Source organism: Nannospalax galili, unplaced genomic scaffold (assembly GCF_000622305.1).
Source record: "Nannospalax galili isolate Female #2095 unplaced genomic scaffold, S.galili_v1.0 scaffold231, whole genome shotgun sequence".
NCBI lineage: Eukaryota > Metazoa > Chordata > Mammalia > Rodentia > Spalacidae > Nannospalax > Nannospalax galili.
This window is the reverse complement of record NW_008330120.1, coordinates 2,585,799-2,603,764: the sequence shown is the minus strand read 5'-3', so window position 1 is coordinate 2,603,764 and position 17,966 is coordinate 2,585,799. Positions and strand designations below refer to the sequence as shown.

The following is a 17,966-nucleotide window of genomic DNA, read 5'->3' as shown; positions in this document are numbered from 1 at the left end:
CAGGCTCTCTGCACCAGTTCCTGGGCCCCGTGGGCTGCTCTTCCTCCTCTGCCACCTTTGCCAAGTTAAAAATTAGAACCACACAAAGGAACAGACACGAATGTAGAACTTAATCAAATGTTTATAGAATACAGGATTATTAATGAAAAATCTGTTTAAATTCTACTATATCTTTCTCTTAGTCTAAAATTTAAAAGTATGAAACCCATGTTCTAAGTACTTAATCCAACCTGAAGAATACATAATTTAACTCCCCAAATCAATGTAATTTGTGTGCAAGTTCTGTTCAGAATTATGGTTTCTTTTTTGTTGAGTCTAAAGCAGAAGTCGATATCCATGCATCTCAGCGATAACTCCCTCCCAAGCTCTTGAATGTGACAATGTGCCCATGTAAAGATGAAAACTCTTTGGACTCTATATCTCTCCCAAAGGACAACACACATCTTTATGGAAAGAAGTAGGAAAAGGGTGAGGGCTGGAGGACGTTTGGGGTACAGTTTATAACAATATGACACCAGATAGACGGCCATAAACCACTCTTTACTAGGTTTCTTTTACTATTACATTTTTCAAAAGTAAACAAACCAAGCTATATTTCCAGCAACTCCAAAGTGGGCCATAAATTTAAGTGACATTTGCTCAGCTCACTGATAGGAGGCTAATATTATATTCATACATTTTCTTCCTTTCAGGTTATTTACATATGTACAATACTTCAATTGGAAATAAAATATAAACCAAATTTTATCAGAAAGCATTAGGGAAGCACATATGCAAGTCTAATAAAGACAAGCTTCTAATAACCTGTTTTATTGCTGAGAGGGACTTTATGTTCAGTTTCTTTGGGAAGGAGTCTTGTTATATATAGCTCAAGCAAGCCTGGAATTCTCTAGACTGACTTGAACTTCTTGATTCTCCTGCCTCAGCCTCCTGTGTACTGGGATTACAGATGTACACCACTATACCTGGCTCTGAGGAGGGATTTTTAAATAATAAAGTGTCTTTTAAAAACAAACAAAATCCTACTCTCCACAATCTGATGGCGTGGAACCTCAACAGCCACCAACGGTGCCTGGGCCTACACCCTTTCTATAGACTGCCACAGATCAGATCTTTTTGGGGTAGGGAGCAGGAGCTGGTCTGATCATCTGAAATAAGATTCCACCTAAGTTTTAGTCCCTTTGGCTGCACACGGTACTCAGTCACATGATACACAACAGAAAACTTTTGGTTTTTTCTCCTTCGGCAATTCTCAGTTCCCCTTCAAGTTATAAGTCGTATGTACACTGCGAAACAGCCATGCGCATTCTTCACAGAGGAGTTAGTTCTGGTTTTCCAGTATAGTTGTGTCTGTAACATTCTGCCGCCTTGGTTCCAGGGTGGCTAAAAAGGAAGCATCTTGGTCTGGGTCAGACCACAGAGCCAAGATGGGCTCTTCAACAACTTCAAGATGAAGGTCCCCAGCATTTCTAAATTATGCTACAAATAGAAAAAAAAAAGCTGGAGTCACATGTGCCATGAACTGTGTTCTAGAACATGTTCCAGTTTTTTATTTTAAAACCCAGGCCAAGACAATGAATCATGAAGTCATACACTAAAGTCCTTTAAAATGATGAAATGCCTTCCAAAATATTTCTGGAATTTTGAAGACAGATTCCCAGTAGTAGCACATGTTTTAAAAGTTACACTAACTGAACTTTTAGATATTATCTTTGTTCCAGCAACAGAGAAAAACTGGCCACGTGTGGAGAAGAGTGGGCAGTGGGCATAGCAGGATAGGGAGAATGTGGCCAGAAACGGACAGGCAGGGAAGAGCTTAAGCTGAGTCCTACACTGTGCCGAAGACAACCAGCTTGGGCACACAGCTTACATTCGGTCTTATTTCGGGCTTAAAACAACTATGTGGCTGGGGTTATGTCTTCTTACTGACTGCAAAATAAAACCACCGCAATGCAATGCAGTTAGGCAGAGGTTGGCTTCCTTTCATGGCCTTAACTCAAGATGGATCATTGCCTCTCCCTTTCTAGAGGGCTGTGTAATATTTCGTATGCTTGGTGCATGTTTATTAAACAAGATTGAATTATAATCATTTCCTTAGCTGTTTTTTTTTTGTTTGTTTTTTCAGTCTTTTTGAGACAGGGTCTCCCTGTAGCCCCAGCTGTCCTGGAACTCACTATGTAGACCAGGCTGGCCTTGAACTCACAGAGATCCACCTGTCTCTGCCTCCTGAGTGCTGGGATTAAAGGCGTGCGCCACCACGCCTGACTGGCTGTTTTATAAGTAACAAATATTACACAAAAAATTCATGCCACAGGTCTCGAGTTTTCTGCCACTCAGCTGGTCATGGTTTCCTGGGGGACCTAGGTGCCATCTGTCACGACTGGGGATAGCTATGAAGAGAGGTCAGCAAGGCCCACACACCCTTCTCCAGCAGTGTTTGCCACAGGGCTTCGGCCAGCAGAACTCTCACGTTGGGTACAGGATCCAATGCCAGGCTAAGAAGACTGGGAAGCAGGTGTTCCACAAACTGGTCCACGGAGATGCACTCCTCACGGATCACGGCCTGCAAGGGCAAGAGCCAGCCGCAGCCCAACGGTGACTTTTCAAAAATTTTAAGCACCCATACTTGTATAAGTCTAAAGATGTCACTTCTGAATCTCTTTGGTTTTAGAGGCATACACATGCTTGTGTGTGCACATGTGGGTGTGTAAACTTCAGTGGTTAAGTTTTATAATTCACTCCAGGGATTGTTTGACAAGACGTATAAGAGGTAAACACGGGCTTTGGAGTCAGATAGATACAGGTTCAAAACCTCTCTTGGTCACTGTGTGGGCTTAAGTAAGTTGGGTAGCCTTTCTGAGCCTGTCTCCTCAGTGTGCGGTGGAAGATTCTTTATGCCGGTCGCCTAGCACAGTGTCAGCACACTACACATGCTTGGGCAGCAAGGACTGGTTCAGAACCTTTGTCTCTATCCAAGATAGGGACTGGCTACCAAATAAACTTAATGTTGGCCCAGACACGGGCCTAAGTGGCTAGTGAGGACACCAGCCCAACCTCAGGTGTCTATGAGTGGCTGGTCAGGAAACCAGCCCAACCTCAGGAAGTCTGTGAGTAGCTGATCAGAGCTCTGGCCCAGGCCAGGGCCTCTGTGAGCAGCTGGTCAGGGCTCTGGCCCAGGCTAGGTCCTCTGCCCAGGCTAGGGTCTCTGTGAGGGGCTGATCAGGGTGTCTACCCAGGCTAGGGCCTCTGTGAGGAGCTGGGCAGGGTGCCTACCCAGGCTAGGGCCTCTGTGATGGGCTGATCAGGGTACCTGCCCAGGCTAGGGCCTCTGTGAGCAGCTGGTCAGGGTGCTGGCCCAGACTCGGGCCTCTGTGAGGGGCTGGTCAGGGTGCCTGCCCAAGCTAGGGCCTCTGTGAGCAGCTGGTCAGGGTGTCCGCCCAGGCTAGGGCCTCTGGCAGCTGCACAACTCTGCTCCCACAGCATCCGAACACAGCTCCCCCACTATACAGTGTGTGGATGCTCCCTCCTCCTTCTCACAACTGGCCCTGGATAGCAAAACTAGCCTTGTTCTATGGATGAGAAAATTCTGTGTGGTAGGAACAGTGACAGGCTCAGCACAGCAGGTGGGTGGAGACTTCAGCTAGGTGTGTGGATTCAGGTCCTGAGGCTGCTCCCACGGAGGGCAGCTGGGGCCATGGCAAGTGGCACCACAGCAATCATGCTAAGGATCATCAAGTGGGTTCTGGGTGCCACCCGTGTTCTAGGCAGCTGGCCTGCGTCAGGCTACACAGCCCAGAACAGCACAGGAAGGGTGCACACTACTGTACAGAGAGGCTGGCAGGCCACTGGCAGGGAGCTCCCACCCAGACAAGCCAGGTGGGTCTCACTCCAGATCTGTCTTAGTCACCCTGGAGAAGTTCCCTCTTCCCAGAGCTGTGCTCAGACAGCAATTAGAAAGACACTCTGGGGAGCACTATCTGCTCAGCACCCTTCCTTTGGTTTGCATTTACCTGGATTGTCTACATGTTTAAACCAGCAAGAATTAAAAAATATATATATTAAAAACAAAAACAAAGAGATCTTGCTGGCTTTTCTTGAATAAAAATAGACTGGTATTGTTTCTTGTTTCTTGGAGGTTTTCTAAATTCGGGATAAAGAATTTTAAAAAAATAAAAGGAAAAATATTTCATTTCTGCTTTTGCTGCAAACTGATTTGGAATACTGATTTTTTTTCCTCCATAAAGGCCGTGCGATGGAAAAATACCAGGCAATATCCCGGCAGCCCAATAGGGGGCGCTGGAGAGTCCTGTGGCTGAGGTGGTTTTTCAGGGAGAGGAAGGGTACTGAGGGCCCAGGGTCTGAGGGAGGGCTCCATCACAGCTCTGCTGGCCGTTAGCACAGCTGAGTACCTGGCTCCTACCTCCTACGGGCTCCTAGAGATGGCACACCATCCCCTTTACCTTTGCGGTGCTGGAAAAGAGCAAGATGAGATGTCAAAATGCTTAAAATACCACTTGGGAGGGAAAAAGAAAACAAAACAAAGCCCTGGCTTTCCACTTCCTGTGTGATCTTGATCACATTTTTAACCTCTCTGGGGGCTAGTGTTTGTCTAAACTGATCTTTAAAGGTGAAGGGATATGCCATTGTGTCCAACCACGCTCAATACCCCAGCAGCTCTTAATGGAGAATTCGATGTGTCAAGATGGTGGGCATTCCAGACACACTCAAGAGGCACTCCAAAATGGCTGCCATCGTCACTGCCACCACCCCAGTCACACACACAGCCTCGTGTCCAAGGTGTAGACATAAGCCCTGCCCCTGGTCAGTCTCCTGCAGGGTGAGGAAGCTGGGCAAACTGATCCCCAGACTGCACAGTGTTCAAGCTGGTGGCTTCACACCATCCCAGACAGAGGAACAGCCTGGCAGATTCTCCCCCAGCTTTGCTAACCTGACAGATGAAAGTGAAAGCCTGCCTTCCAACCCACTTAGGGCAGTGCCGGAGCCTGGAGATGAGCTCCTGGATAAAATTCAGCCCCAGAGCAGCCTTGCTGCTGGCCTAGAACTTGTCCAGGATCCCCACCACCTGTGAGAGAGAGCCAGCATGAGAGGCTGCCCTCCCTGTAAATTATGAAAAGTGCTGTGCACGGAAGCATGCTACTGTCATATACCCTTCCCACCTCTTCAGAATCAATTTACAGACACAAGAGAAAGTAATTTTTTTCAGTTATCACTGGTACACAGAGAAAAAAAGATGTTTAAATATATGGTAATACATACATGTACATAAAACTCATCATAAAATGAAATCAACGTGGAGATTAACATTAGAAAAATGTATCCTGAGCCTTAAGGTTCCCATTTTTTAAACATATTACCTTGTGGAATAAGTAAATTGCTATCTTTCAGGACATGCCATTTTTATAAAATTTTAGTACAATCAGAGCATCTTAAAATCAATATTTTCAAGTGAGACTGTCTCTGTGCAGCTGGCAAAAGCCCTCTTAAGACAGGATCGGCTTTTCTACGAGCCTGATCACTGAGCATTGTTCTACAAAGCTGTGGAGTATTAAAAAAAAAATCCTACTTAGCTATTATTTAAAAGGATTCATATACGAAATGATTTGTGCACAGTTTTCATCATGAAAGCATACAAATTAACAACAAAAAGCTATCCTGAAAAATTGATGAGACAATTCAGCTCCTAAATGCAAATTTCTAAAGCTGGGTTTGGAGGGGAAATGACAAATTAAGCCCAGGGAAAATAATGAAGGAGTTAAAATGGGAAACAGATAAAGAGTGCTATTTACAAAAAAATGAGCAGTGGGAAAGGGCCAGTTCCTTACTAGCTTGAAGGAAATCCAGAGAACTTCAGAAACTTTGCACACAGCTTCAAGGCAATGTGCATTAGGTGATCGTGAACATCATTGGGGTCACAGAGCTCCAGAATCAGTACCAGCTTTCTGCAATTATAAAAAGCACAAAAATTATTTTGGGGGTCCAAAAACCACGTTATGAGTTTCTCTTTGCTCTCATTCCACCACCGCCCCCCGCCCCTGCAGCCATAGAAACACAGCCAAGCCGGGAAATGAACAGCCCCGAAGACCTAGCTCGGCTGGAGATGCCGACGGCTGCGGCCGAGAGAACCAGCCGTGGGAAAAATGCGTGGTGGGGGGGAACAACAACAACAACAACAAAAACAAACAAACCTGAGATGCGTGGGAAAAAAAATCCATCTCCCTTACTAAGCGGGCCGAACGGAAAGGAAATAAATTAAACTTTGTACAACAGGGGTTGAGACATTTACGGACACGGGCTTAATATTTCAACGTTGGGTTATCGGAGGAAAAGCACATAAAACTTTCCCCTCAGCCATCAGATAACGTAAAAATAGCGGCTGTTCCCAGACGCGCCGAGCCGAGCGGCCGAGCGGTGGAGCTAGCGGGAAGGCGGCCGCCGAGCCAGGGTCCGGGTCGCACGACGCGCGGGTCTGCCAGGCCGAGCGGGGCCGAACGGGGCCGAACGGGGCCGAGCGCCCCGGGCCCAACGAGGGCCGAGTGGCCGAGCGCAGCGGGGCCGAGGGGCCGAGGAGCCGAGGGGTCGCCGCCGCCGCCGCCACCGCCGGAGCCCGCAGCCCGCAGCCCGCGCTCGGCGAGGAAACAGACCCCGATTTCCGTGCGGGCGCAGAGGAAATGAAAAAGGGACGGGGAGGAAGTTGGCGGCACGGGAGCGGCCGGCGGCTTCATATCGAAAGCACCGTGTGCAGAAAAATGAGAGCAATATCGCGTGCACGGAGCGCGGCGATCTGATCCCCGGCCGCAATAAGCGGGCAGAGATGGCAGATAGCGGTCGGGCCGAGCCCAGCCGGGCCGAGCCGGGCCGAGCCGGCGGGAGCAGGTTGAGGAAGCAGGCGGCAGCAGCTACGCTTGCCGCCGCCAGGGGGCGCGAGGCCGCCGCGCAAGGCCCGGGCCTGTTTTTCTCAGGTCTGCAAGAGTGCGCTGAGAACAGGGCATAATGACTAAACCTCAGTCTCTCAAATTAAGCATAATGATTAAAGCTCACAGCGAAGAGAAAATCTTCCAGTTTGCCCCTGGCACCGGCCAAATCATACCCTGAATAGCTGCGCAAGCCTGATGGATTTCTTCGGGAAAACAGTTATTTGAGAGATCACTAGTTGTGGATAAGAAAAATGGAAACTAAAGATACAGAGATGAATCTCAACAAGGTGGAAACAGCATCCCACAAACAAATCCACTGCACGTCACGGAAAGGACACTGTCCACCTAGGAAGGGGGGACATGTGAAACCACATTCTCTCTTTCATAACCGGTAAAACCTAGAACATTCCCCGGGCTGGCACCAGATGGAACTGAATGAGCCCTTCATACAGGCATGATGGACGCAAGGGAGCCTCCTTGGGGGCTGTTTTTATTTAATAACTGTCTCATCCCGGATGAGACATTTTCAGACCTTGATGCTGCCTGATACGCTTTGGACGCTTAAGTACATACCGTACCCTGCACCCTTACAGAGACGGCAGCACTCAGAATGTTCAAGAAGGCTTTGCAAAACCGCTCCATTTCATAGGAAAATATTGAAGAGTGGGTGATTCATCTTTTATTTGGTTCGAATAAATTGCCTTACAGAACAGCAGAACACTCCAATTCCAGAGTGCCTCTAGTCCTGTCTTCATCTGAAAAACGAATGCCTCCCCAGAGACAGGGGGACTTATAAGTCAGAGCTTTGGAATTCAGTTTATACCTTAATAAAAAACATAATCTCTTTATCCAAAAGAACACTATTACTGCTGGTTTTGAAATCAATTATAAAGTAGGGAGATGAAGCCTTGTTCCCTGTGACCTGCCTTCTCAGGTCTCCAGACAGCTCTGACTCACTCTGCTAGTTCATATCGAAACCTCCGGTTCCGGCTGCTCTCCATCACCATGAGTTCTTGAAACTGGTAAAGATACTCTCCCCTGTCCTCATGGAGCAACTGTTGTTAAAAATGTATACATAAGTGAAAACATTTAAGTCCCCAAAGTGACATCAGCACCCCCTTTATCTGGCTTCTGGTTGTATGTTTGTTATCGGCCAGAAGCCTGCTTCCCTCCTGCCATGCCACCTATGGCCCAGGGTGGCTTAACACAGCTGCTGACACCACCCCCTCACACACACACACCTTCCCCGCGGATGGGCGTGCTGTCCTAAGCCCTGGGATTTGCCCCCTTTGTGATTTCCCACCTAAGGAGGCATGTCTGTGGGCTTAACAAAGGTCTGCTGCCTCGGGGGCTGAGACCACAGATCTCCATTGGAAGGGCAGGTTCTGAATGGGGCCAGTGACCAGGAAAGTCCCCTGGGACACCCTGGGTCACGTGGCTGTGGCTAATGAGTTCCTCTATGTCATTTCTAAACTCTTATTTTTATACTCATTGTTCCTTTAGGGGAAGGAAAAAAAAAAAAAAAGCAGCAGCAGCAACACCCTGCAGAAAAGGTCTTCAGTGCGGGGCTGAGGTTGGACCTAGAACCAGCCTCATCCTTCAGAGGGACATCTGGGAAGTCAGGTCACTCCCCAGGGACCTTGGTTTTCTTCTGCAGAATGTGCCAGACTGTCCACCACCCTTCACAGACCCACAGCTCTACAGGGTGGGGGCAGCAACAGAGGTATAAAACCTTGGCTGAAGGAAAGCAGATGCTAGAGTTCCAACTGCAGAGTGCAGGGTGAGACAGCGATGCTCCTGCTGTTCTCCGACACCTGCAAATCCCAGCTCATCACAACCGACTGCAGAAAGAGGCTTGTTTCTTAACCCTCCTCCCTCCTACCTTTAGGAAACCATACAGATGTTTAAGAACTCCTATGCATCCTTCATCCAGATCCTTTAAAAATCCATTGAAAATGGGTAACAGGTCAGCTGCCGTCAACTGATCCCCGAGAATCAGTGAACAGAGAAAGTGAGGGTCCGTCGGACCTTCCACTAGGGGTGCACAGCATACACATGAGTCAACACAAGCAAGTGTAATTCAATGTTCCCAGCATCTTATATGACAATTCCTCCGAGGCCGGTAAACATGCCGGCTCACAGCCACATGAGTGTCAGGTCAACAAGCTGTGTGGCAGTGTCCCCGAGCTCCTACTGAGCTGACACCCTCTTTCTGCATGTGCCTCTGAAACGGTTTCTTTTACCTGAACGTCAGAAGTCAGTGTTTCCTATGTGTGCTTCAGACAGTACCAGTTCTGCCTGCTGAGGGTCCGGGCCACCCCAGGGAGGCTGTAGGCACAGTGCTTGGCTATGTCAGTATCTACAGTCTGGGCTTGAGCTGGGTCAGTCATGGACATGAACTAGTCCAGCAGAGGCTGAGGGATTAATGTCCTGGGGAATGAGAGAAATGAAACCATCATGCTCACACAGAGCATCAAAGCCAGCAGTGTGAGGAGCAGGGCTGCAGCCCGGAGACAGCAGCAATGCAGAAGCTGTACAAGAGGGAGAGGCCTTCCTAGAGCCGAGTGCACAGTGTCTCCCACCCTGACAGAGGTGTAATCAGTGCCCACAAGTCACCTTCTCTAGAGTGGAAATCCCGGAGAGCAGTGTGCATGACACAGCATTCTAACATGGAGAGACATGTCCTCTGCCACTGCCTCCATCATAACACGTCCTCTGTCTACACTGGCCTCTGGAAGAGCAACGTGCGGTGATAATTTAGAGCATTCAGGGTGCTTTATATGGCATGGGGGACCAACCATCAGACAGTAGGAAGGTAAGCACGGTTCGACAAATGGCACTGACAACGTTTTGGACACACACACACACACACGAAAGCAATTGTTCTAAAACAATGTGAAGACATTTTTCCCTCTTGTTGGTAAGCTTTATTACAATATGACTTTAGATTGTTCAGAAGACTTTGAACACTATTTCATAATTATTTTTAAGTGAGAGGGAAAATATTATCAATATAATTGACTAAGACAGATAATTAATACTGACAAAAGAAAAATACTTGGTTCCAGTGGCCATTCTTAAACTCAACCTTCAGAAAAATATAAAGCTTGAATTGCTTTCCTTTTGTTTCAAGGAACAAACCTGTAATTTAGACTTTTTCTCCTCAAGTGTGATAGGTTTGTGCCTCTGCTCAATCTCTAGATGGTCACTGGTTTCATTCTGGGGGTCGCTTGGATCCTGCAGCGTTGATTGGACAGGTTATCAATATACACCAAAAGAGGAAGCAGTCCTCACCCATCCCCATCAAGGAACTCTCCTTCATACCAGAAAGGACAAGAGTAACTTCTTGAAGCCAACAGTGTCTGCTGCTGACATCAGAAGCTACCTTTGCACAGCTGCAGGCATGGCACACAGCCCAGCCCCTAAGTGCTCAGGAAAAGGGATCTCACACAGGTCAATGTCAAGACTGCCCCAGGCCCTTACAAAAGGCCATGTTTAATGTTACTGTCAATGAGGCCCAATAGCATGGCTTACAGCTCCTAGTTTCTAAGCCCCAGATCTTCTTTGTGTGGCTGACCAGTACCCCAAACAGCTACAGAAGGAAGGGTGAAGGCGTGCCAGAAGGGCAGAACAAGTGCCTGCAGCTTTCACTGGGCATCAGAGAGGGCAAGGGAACAGAGACTCTTAAGAGGGGTATTTACTCAGTAAACTGTTCTCGATTTTCACATGTATAAACACTGCTAATGTTTGTTGATGAACCTTTACATTAGGTTAACAATTAAAATGAGCAAGAACATTCAAGGGTGACATATTGGTCTCTGATCATTGATTAACATTAACTCAGATGGGCCTGACCTTCTCCTTCAACCATAACGTGGATCTCCAACTTGTACTTGAAATGTCACACTGTCTACGGTCCTAATGGATTCTGACAAATAGGCTCAATATATGATCCAGGAGTCAATTAATACCCCAATAGCTGTGTTTGTTCTGAGCTACCAGAACCCTAACTCCCAAGGTCAACATAGTAACGCACGATTTGTTTGAACAGAAAACAAGAGGAAAGAATTAGTCTGCTATGAGACCCTAAAGCTTCTCTTGGGCATGGAGCCTCAGTTTCTCCACATTAATTCCCATGCACTAATAAGATGTGCCTGTAGTCACTATGATCTCTTCTGGAAGTAATTCACTCCAAGTCTTCAGTGAGGCCCTTCTATGTATCATCCACTCAAGAGCTAAGTCAAGCTGGAAGTAAACCATCCCATGCCGACTTCAACAAGTACTGAGAGGTCATTTCTCCAAAACAGCCCCAGGTGGGGCAGCACACTGGATGGTGCCTACCTAGGCACCCACAGCTCACTGCCTGCAGCCCCTCTCCAGGGGTGCCTCCCTGTCCAAGCTTTTGGACTTTATTTCTCCTTCTGCAGATGAGGCCCCTGGCTGACCTCATCTGAGTCCTAGTGTCAAGTTGCAAATGTACAAGTTTTGCCATCTATACCACGGCTGAAACCTTTCATACTGTACCTCAAAAGATGCAGTGTGAGTTCGAGGCCAGCCCGGTCTACATAATGAGTTCCAGGACAGCAGGGGCTACAGGGAGACCCTGTCAAAAAAAAAAAAAGAAAAGAAAAGAAAAGATGCAGTGTGGAAAGGTCGCCTACTTTTTTTCAATTATGCCCAAATACAACCATGCTGCCATCAAGGTCAACAGCAAACCCTTCCTACTACACACAGGCTTTATACAGGCAGGTGACAAAGGTGACAAGTGAGTTTTCTTGGCAATTTTTTAGAAACAAGGCAGCACAGGATAGTGTGTCATATCTTACTAATCTCCACATAACACTCAACAACTCGTAAGCATTTTAGGTTCAGATTTGTACAACTCGTGTTTTATTTGAACAGGCTTAGGGTCAGGACAGTAAGTGAATCACTAAAACCAAATTATAAACTGTCAGCAGAGGAGCACTGGGAACCCCAAGACTGTCTGCTTGCAGAGCCTGCTGGTCATGGTGCAGGGCAGTGAAGAGGCACCAACTCGCCCAGAACGTAGGCGATGGGAGACCCCAGCTTAAACTGGTCCGAGTGCAAGCTGAGGAGGAGCCAGGAAGGCCTAAGAACCCCAATGACAAGCAGTTTAGGAAACTTCCAGAGTCTCCGGTAAGAAGGAACTCCAGGCCTTCCAGCTAAGGTCCCACATCTCAGACTCCGGACTATAGGATGGAAAGTGGGCAACACTGGCTTTTCCAAGTCCCCCCTCCAGGAGGGACCAGCACTGAGCAGCCGGGTAGTAAAGGATGTCTGTGAACCAAGGGGCCAGACACACTCATCACTCTCAGAGGCCTTTGCCAACTTTAAATTCTCAGAATTGCATGAATTCACCCTCTGCTAGTATTAAAGATGTAAACGACTGCCAGCCGTGACACAGGGCATTTATACCATTAATCCCCCCAAAGAACCAGTGCCTGTCATCTTCGAGGAGCAGGGAGGGGCTTTCTCGTGCCCACCCTGTTCCTGTGGAGGGGATTCAGGGTGATCAATCACCTGATTGATTGGTTGTCTAGTTATCCAAAACATGACCTTAAGAATGAAATGAAATTTGCCATTTATCTTCTCTGCAGGGATGTATTAATAAAAGCAAGCGCGGCTTTGTGATTTTTGTCACATCCTCGGTGGCTGAGGGATAGGGCAAGTACTTACTGTGCTCTGCAATATCCTGGCCACGGAGAGCTCATTCAGAGATGATGAAGCCGACAGGGCGATGTGACGGTCAGAGACAGAGCTGGGATCTGGAACGACACTTGGCTTAGACCTTCTGTTGGCTTGTTCTCGGGCTCACTGTTGGAGTCGAGCCGTGCTGCTCTCAGGGCGGCAGATAACACCTGAACCTGAGCTGCAGGGAGAGAAGCCTCAAGAATTTTAATAACGCTATGGGGCTGAGGATATAGCTCAGGTGGTAGAGCACTTGCTTAGCCTTTACACAATCCTGGGTTCCGTACCCTGCACCCATAAACCAGGTGTGATAGTGCATACTTGTAGTCCCAGCACTTGGTGGGGGTGGGGGGTGTGGAAGATCAGAAGTTCAAGGTCATCTTCAACTACAAAGCAAATTTAAGGCCAGCTTGGGCTACATGAGACTGTTTCAAATAGATAAATATAAAGAATTTTAATAATTTGATGTGACTTCTGGGCTTACTTCAGAGGTGTGCAGCAAGCCTCAGTCTGAGAATGGGACTCTTCCCAGACACATGCGCATCTCCCCACAAGCTGGGGAATGCACAGTAAATAGGTTCTAGAGTACAAGATGAGGTCTGAGCCAGGTGCGATGTTGTCCATTAACAGATCATTTCAACTAAGAACAGCCGTGTACATACAGAACAGGACAACTGAACCAAACGCTTCCACAGCTCAGTCAGTTTGACTCCACTATCTTGCACAAAAAGATGAAGTGGAGGTGTCTAAGTGTCCCAGTACTTGTTTATAAAACAGGATGGCTACCCCCCACGACACATGTCTCTTAAGTCTACACACTGGTATGTCCATCCTTCCTTTCCCAGTGTGACTACTTGAAGGACATACTTCACATATTTTTCTCCAAAAATAAAGCTATACATTTCCATGTCTCCAGCCTCCCAAAACGCACACATTACTCCCTGTGTGCTATTTCCTACCAATAGAAAGATTCATTAAAACGTTTAGGGCACAGAACTGGCTCCACATGTGCTGGGTTAAGTCCCAGCTCCCAAATTGCAGAACACCAGGTCCTTCACAATGGCCAATTCACAAGTAAAATGTGTCTGACTCTGGGACTTAGTGACCCTTGAGCCTGGAGGAAAGCTGAGAGTCACTTCTTATAGAGAAAGTGAGTTATGCAAATACATGCAGGATGTTGCAAACAATGGCGTCTAGAATGCAGCCCTGACCCCCTGGACTCCAGTTGTCCTCTAAGCCTGGGTCAAGTGCCACCTCTTTACCAAGTCTTCTCTCAGACATTTCCTCTGTCCCAGGAGCAACCAGCTTCCTTCCCTGTGCTTCTGACACCCTTCATCAGCCTCAGCCACATGCTGGGTACAGCCGCCTATACAACCCCTGAACTAGATGGACCTCAAGGGTCACTACTGGCCAGCCCCGCTCAGGTCCTGATGCTGGGAATAAGGACAGCTCCAGTAATGTGCTTCTCAAACCAGACCTTTGTCTACAGCCATTAGAAGTAATATACTGCACGCGCCCATTCCTTTAGCAAACATTGATTTAATTTCATTTCCAAACTAAGGACAAAGACTAATCATGGCTAACTGGATCTTCCCATTTCCTTTCCCGAAAGCGCCACAAATCTTTGCCCAGCAAAAGCAGCAAGTGTTGTTTTCCCCAATTTCTCCGACTCAAGAAAGAATACAAATATAGCTCAGTTTAGAGTGAAGAGTCATGATTATGGATATGGACCACAAGGTCCAGCTCCCAGATCAGATGCTCAGTGGGAGCATCAGTCATAAAATGAAGAACACCCCAAAGAAGTAGTTGCACTCTTCTTAGCTGTATGAAGACGGAACCTTAGTGCTCAGCGAAGGCCTGAGCTAATGGGTTCCAAAAGGAGAGCTGCCCCGAGCTGCTCATAGGGCCAGATGGCATGTGACGTGAGAAATGATGTCACCGTTCCTGGACTAATAAACCTTCTGCCCCAAGCACTGTCCCTTGTTCTTTCAGGACTGCCTCCATGGTGTGCACACCACGTGAAAAACAAGAAGGCCTGAGCCTCACACAGGATCCACTTGGAGACACCCAACTGTCCTGAACCTACCTCTCCCTCCAAGTGCTTACAATGCCAAGACTGCACAGACACAGACACACACACAGACACACAGACACAGACACCCACACAGACACACACCCCCGCCACACACACACAAAACCCTAGCACAAGAGCCTGAGGAAGAAGGGGGCAATACCATGGGATCCACGACACACAAATGTCCTACTGTCTCTCTAATGACTATAGGCAACCTTCACCTTGAACGTCCAGATCGCCCATCATAAGCTCCTGCAGATGCAAGACCTTCTGGATCTCACTCCCGGCCACGCAGCTGTTGTATGCAGCCTCAGGTCTAACGCAGCCCTCGTCCTGCAGCCCAGTCTCACTCAGAAGCAGCTCCACATCTTTGCTTATGTCAGGCAAAGGAGTTCGCCAATAGAGGACGTTACTGAACGTGTCCTCAGAAGTCCCTGGGCCTGGTTCAGCGTAGCTGCTGCTGATGTGGTCATTAACATCGGAGAGCTCCAGGAAGGTGCTGTCATCTGGGGAAAGCCTGGCTGGCTCAGCTCTGACTGAGGAAGGGCTCCCCGGCCGGTTTTCTGTTCTATCTGTGGAACAGCTACTGATGTACAGATGACTAGTTTCTGGTTCTATGCGCACTGGCTTCCTGGAACTAGGTTAAAGGGAAGGAAGGAAACTCTCAGCACCAAGGAGCAGTCAGGAGAAACAGAAAAGGCAGAAACCAGCACCAGTCCTGACTGGCTACCTGCCTCATTGTGGTAGCTTTCAACTTCCCAGGTGGTTAAGACTGGAGCCAATTAGCACCCTTTACCCCACTGGGAGAAGGATGCACTGAAAATACCCCATCAAGTTCAGCTAGCCTTCCACAGACTATCAGTACCTCCACCAGGGGGCAGGCTTTGGAAAACAAAAGGCTCAGAAGCTGGGAGGAGCTGGCTAGGAGTGAGCCTCTCAGAAAGTCTTGATGAGGAAGCGGGGCTCCCAGGGGATGGAGCTTAGCAGAAGTTCAATGCATTCTGGAGGAGGGAGGAGGGAGGGATGAACAGACCAATCTATAAAGGATTTGTATGAAAGGTGTGAACAGGCCACCTACTCCCACATCCCACTCCTTGCGTGAACAGGCCACTCACTCCCACATCCCACCCCTAGTGTAAATAGACTACCCCCTCCCACATCAAACTCCTAGTGTGAACACACTACTCACTCAGACATCACACTCCTGGAGTGAACAGACTACTCATTCTTGCATCACACTCCTAGTGTGAACACACTATCACTCAGACATCACACTCCTAAAGTGAACAGACTACTCACCCCCGCATCATACTCCTAGTGTGAACACACTACTCACTCCCATATCACAATTCTAGTGTGAACAGACTACCCACTCCCACGTCACACTCCTAGAGTAAACAGGCCACTCCCTCCCACATCCCACTCTAACACTGGAGCCATGCTGGTGAGCTACCTCTAACTGGTCAGTGCATACCCACCATCCTCAGAGGAAAAGCATGACAGACCCAAGGTCAACCACCATACTAGGAGAGCACCACAGGGTCAACACGGGGCTCAGGGTTGGAACCTTCATGTACACAGAACATCCCATGTCACAAAAGTACATCTGGAAACCTCACCTTTTTCCTATGTAAATTATCCAAAGAACTTCATTAATTAAAAAGAAAGAAAATTTTCTTTATAGGTTATTTAATCACCACTCTCAATGAATATTTTATCTAAATTGAGGAGACATGGTAGCTTCATTATTTATAACCCAGTAGTCATGTTTCAAAATCATTATTGCAATTACTTTTTGCTTCTTTACATAATTAAAGCTCTAATATTCCATCCTGCCCAGAAGGTCACTATCACTAAAACTCAAGATGAGGTAATTGCTAGAGTTCTAGGGAGATACTGGAGGTGAGACAGGGCTTCTGCCCAGCATCCTGGCTGCAGTTTACCTGGCTGAAGAGTGGGTACTGCGACTGCCGGGCTCAGGTGAGGTAGAGGCAAAATCAGTCTCCACCTCCTGGTGTGGAGGCCGGATGCTCAGGGTGCCAACCTCCCGAATGTACAGGCCGGCCCTAGATGGGTTTGCAAAGGTGGAGATGAAGGGGCCAAGGGACTGGAAGGCAGCTTGGCATACCTGGAACAGTGCAGAGAACACAATGTCGGCCTACAGCAAGGACCAGCAGTGACCTCAGGCAGAAACAGACACTGGCCCAAACATGTCTGCCTGGGTTTACTTTCCAGATCATCCCCGAAACCCCAATAAACAGCTTTCAACAGAATATAGATCTTAGTAACCCCTAACCCCACGGTTTAGTTTTCATAATTCTAGAGTGTTGATTCCACAAAGAACAGCATCAGATGTCACAGAGTGCTACAGGAGACCTTCATGACCATGCCCAATACACAGGCTTACAGCAGCAGGGGAAGATGGCAATGCAGGTATGGGTTTTTCTTCTCAATTCTAGTTTCTATGACATTCACTCTCCACAAATGTTCAGCTGTGCACCTCTTTCTTAATATTTATGCTGACGTTTCTGAGATTTTAGTTACCCTAATTTTGACCTCACAAAGTCTAGATCTGACTACGCCCACCAGTGGTTGAGAAAAAAAATGCCTGAACACAAGCAAGAAACCAAGATGGAAGTTGGAGGCAGGGGAGGCCATTGTGGCCAGCAGCCCTGCCTGCACTCACCTATCAACGGGGGTCACCGATGAGCCTGATGAAGAGAGGTGAGAGTTGGGTCCTGCAGGCCTCCAGGGAGGTGTTGTCGGACACTCCGCACACGCCTTCCATGTCCCCGACATGTTATCTGAGCAGAGCTCAAAAAATTTTGGTACCTACAAAACCAAACAAGAAATAGAGCTACTCCAATCTGAGCACCTTGAGGTTGGCCAGAACCTGTCCCAATATCTGTGAAGGCAGAGCCAGGAGGCAGTACAAAGAAAACAGAAAAGAAAAGCTCTCTCTCTAAAGGGATCATCTGAAGCTAATGGGAAGGAAGACAACGCACGGCTCTTGCGCCGCCTGCCGTTAAGTGACCTGGGCACATACAGGAAGGTAACAGAGAAAACACCAAAAGAGCAAGACTGACAATGGCAGTCCCTTACAGGAGTGGGGAGAGTATGTAAAAGATGAACTCAATCCAGAATATAACGAACTCGGAAAACAGAATCAAGACAGGAAGTAACCCAATTAAAAGATGGGCTAAGGAGCTGAACAGAGTTCTCAAAAGAAGAAGTAAAGATGGCTATGA

General features: G+C 47.8%; 1 protein-coding gene and 1 long non-coding RNA gene across 2 annotated transcripts in view; both read right to left on the bottom strand.

Moving 5' to 3' along the window:
* Positions 1 to 521: 521 nt before the first annotated feature.
* LOC115071989 lies at positions 522 to 5,834 on the bottom strand. Its single transcript, XR_003851051.1, has 3 exons — positions 4,949 to 5,834; positions 2,422 to 2,563; positions 522 to 1,479 (listed from the first exon to the last, which is right to left on the bottom strand). It is a non-coding gene; the product is annotated as an uncharacterized LOC115071989 (long non-coding RNA).
* A 12-nt stretch (positions 5,835 to 5,846) lies between these two features.
* Positions 5,847 to 17,966, bottom strand: part of LOC103741829 (serine/threonine-protein phosphatase 4 regulatory subunit 1) — a gene marked incomplete at its 3' end in the record, with an annotated part of 93,299 nt that continues 81,179 nt past the window's right edge. Inside the window, 13 exon segments of the mRNA XM_029568265.1 lie at positions 5,847 to 5,881; positions 5,884 to 5,960; positions 7,893 to 7,990; positions 8,818 to 8,933; positions 8,936 to 8,969; positions 9,179 to 9,547; positions 10,077 to 10,172; positions 11,967 to 12,145; positions 12,688 to 12,825; positions 14,940 to 15,355; positions 16,662 to 16,836; positions 17,422 to 17,484; positions 17,487 to 17,550. Of these exon segments, the coding sequence (XP_029424125.1) occupies positions 5,847 to 5,881; positions 5,884 to 5,960; positions 7,893 to 7,990; positions 8,818 to 8,933; positions 8,936 to 8,969; positions 9,179 to 9,547; positions 10,077 to 10,172; positions 11,967 to 12,145; positions 12,688 to 12,825; positions 14,940 to 15,355; positions 16,662 to 16,836; positions 17,422 to 17,484; positions 17,487 to 17,550 (1,860 nt within the window).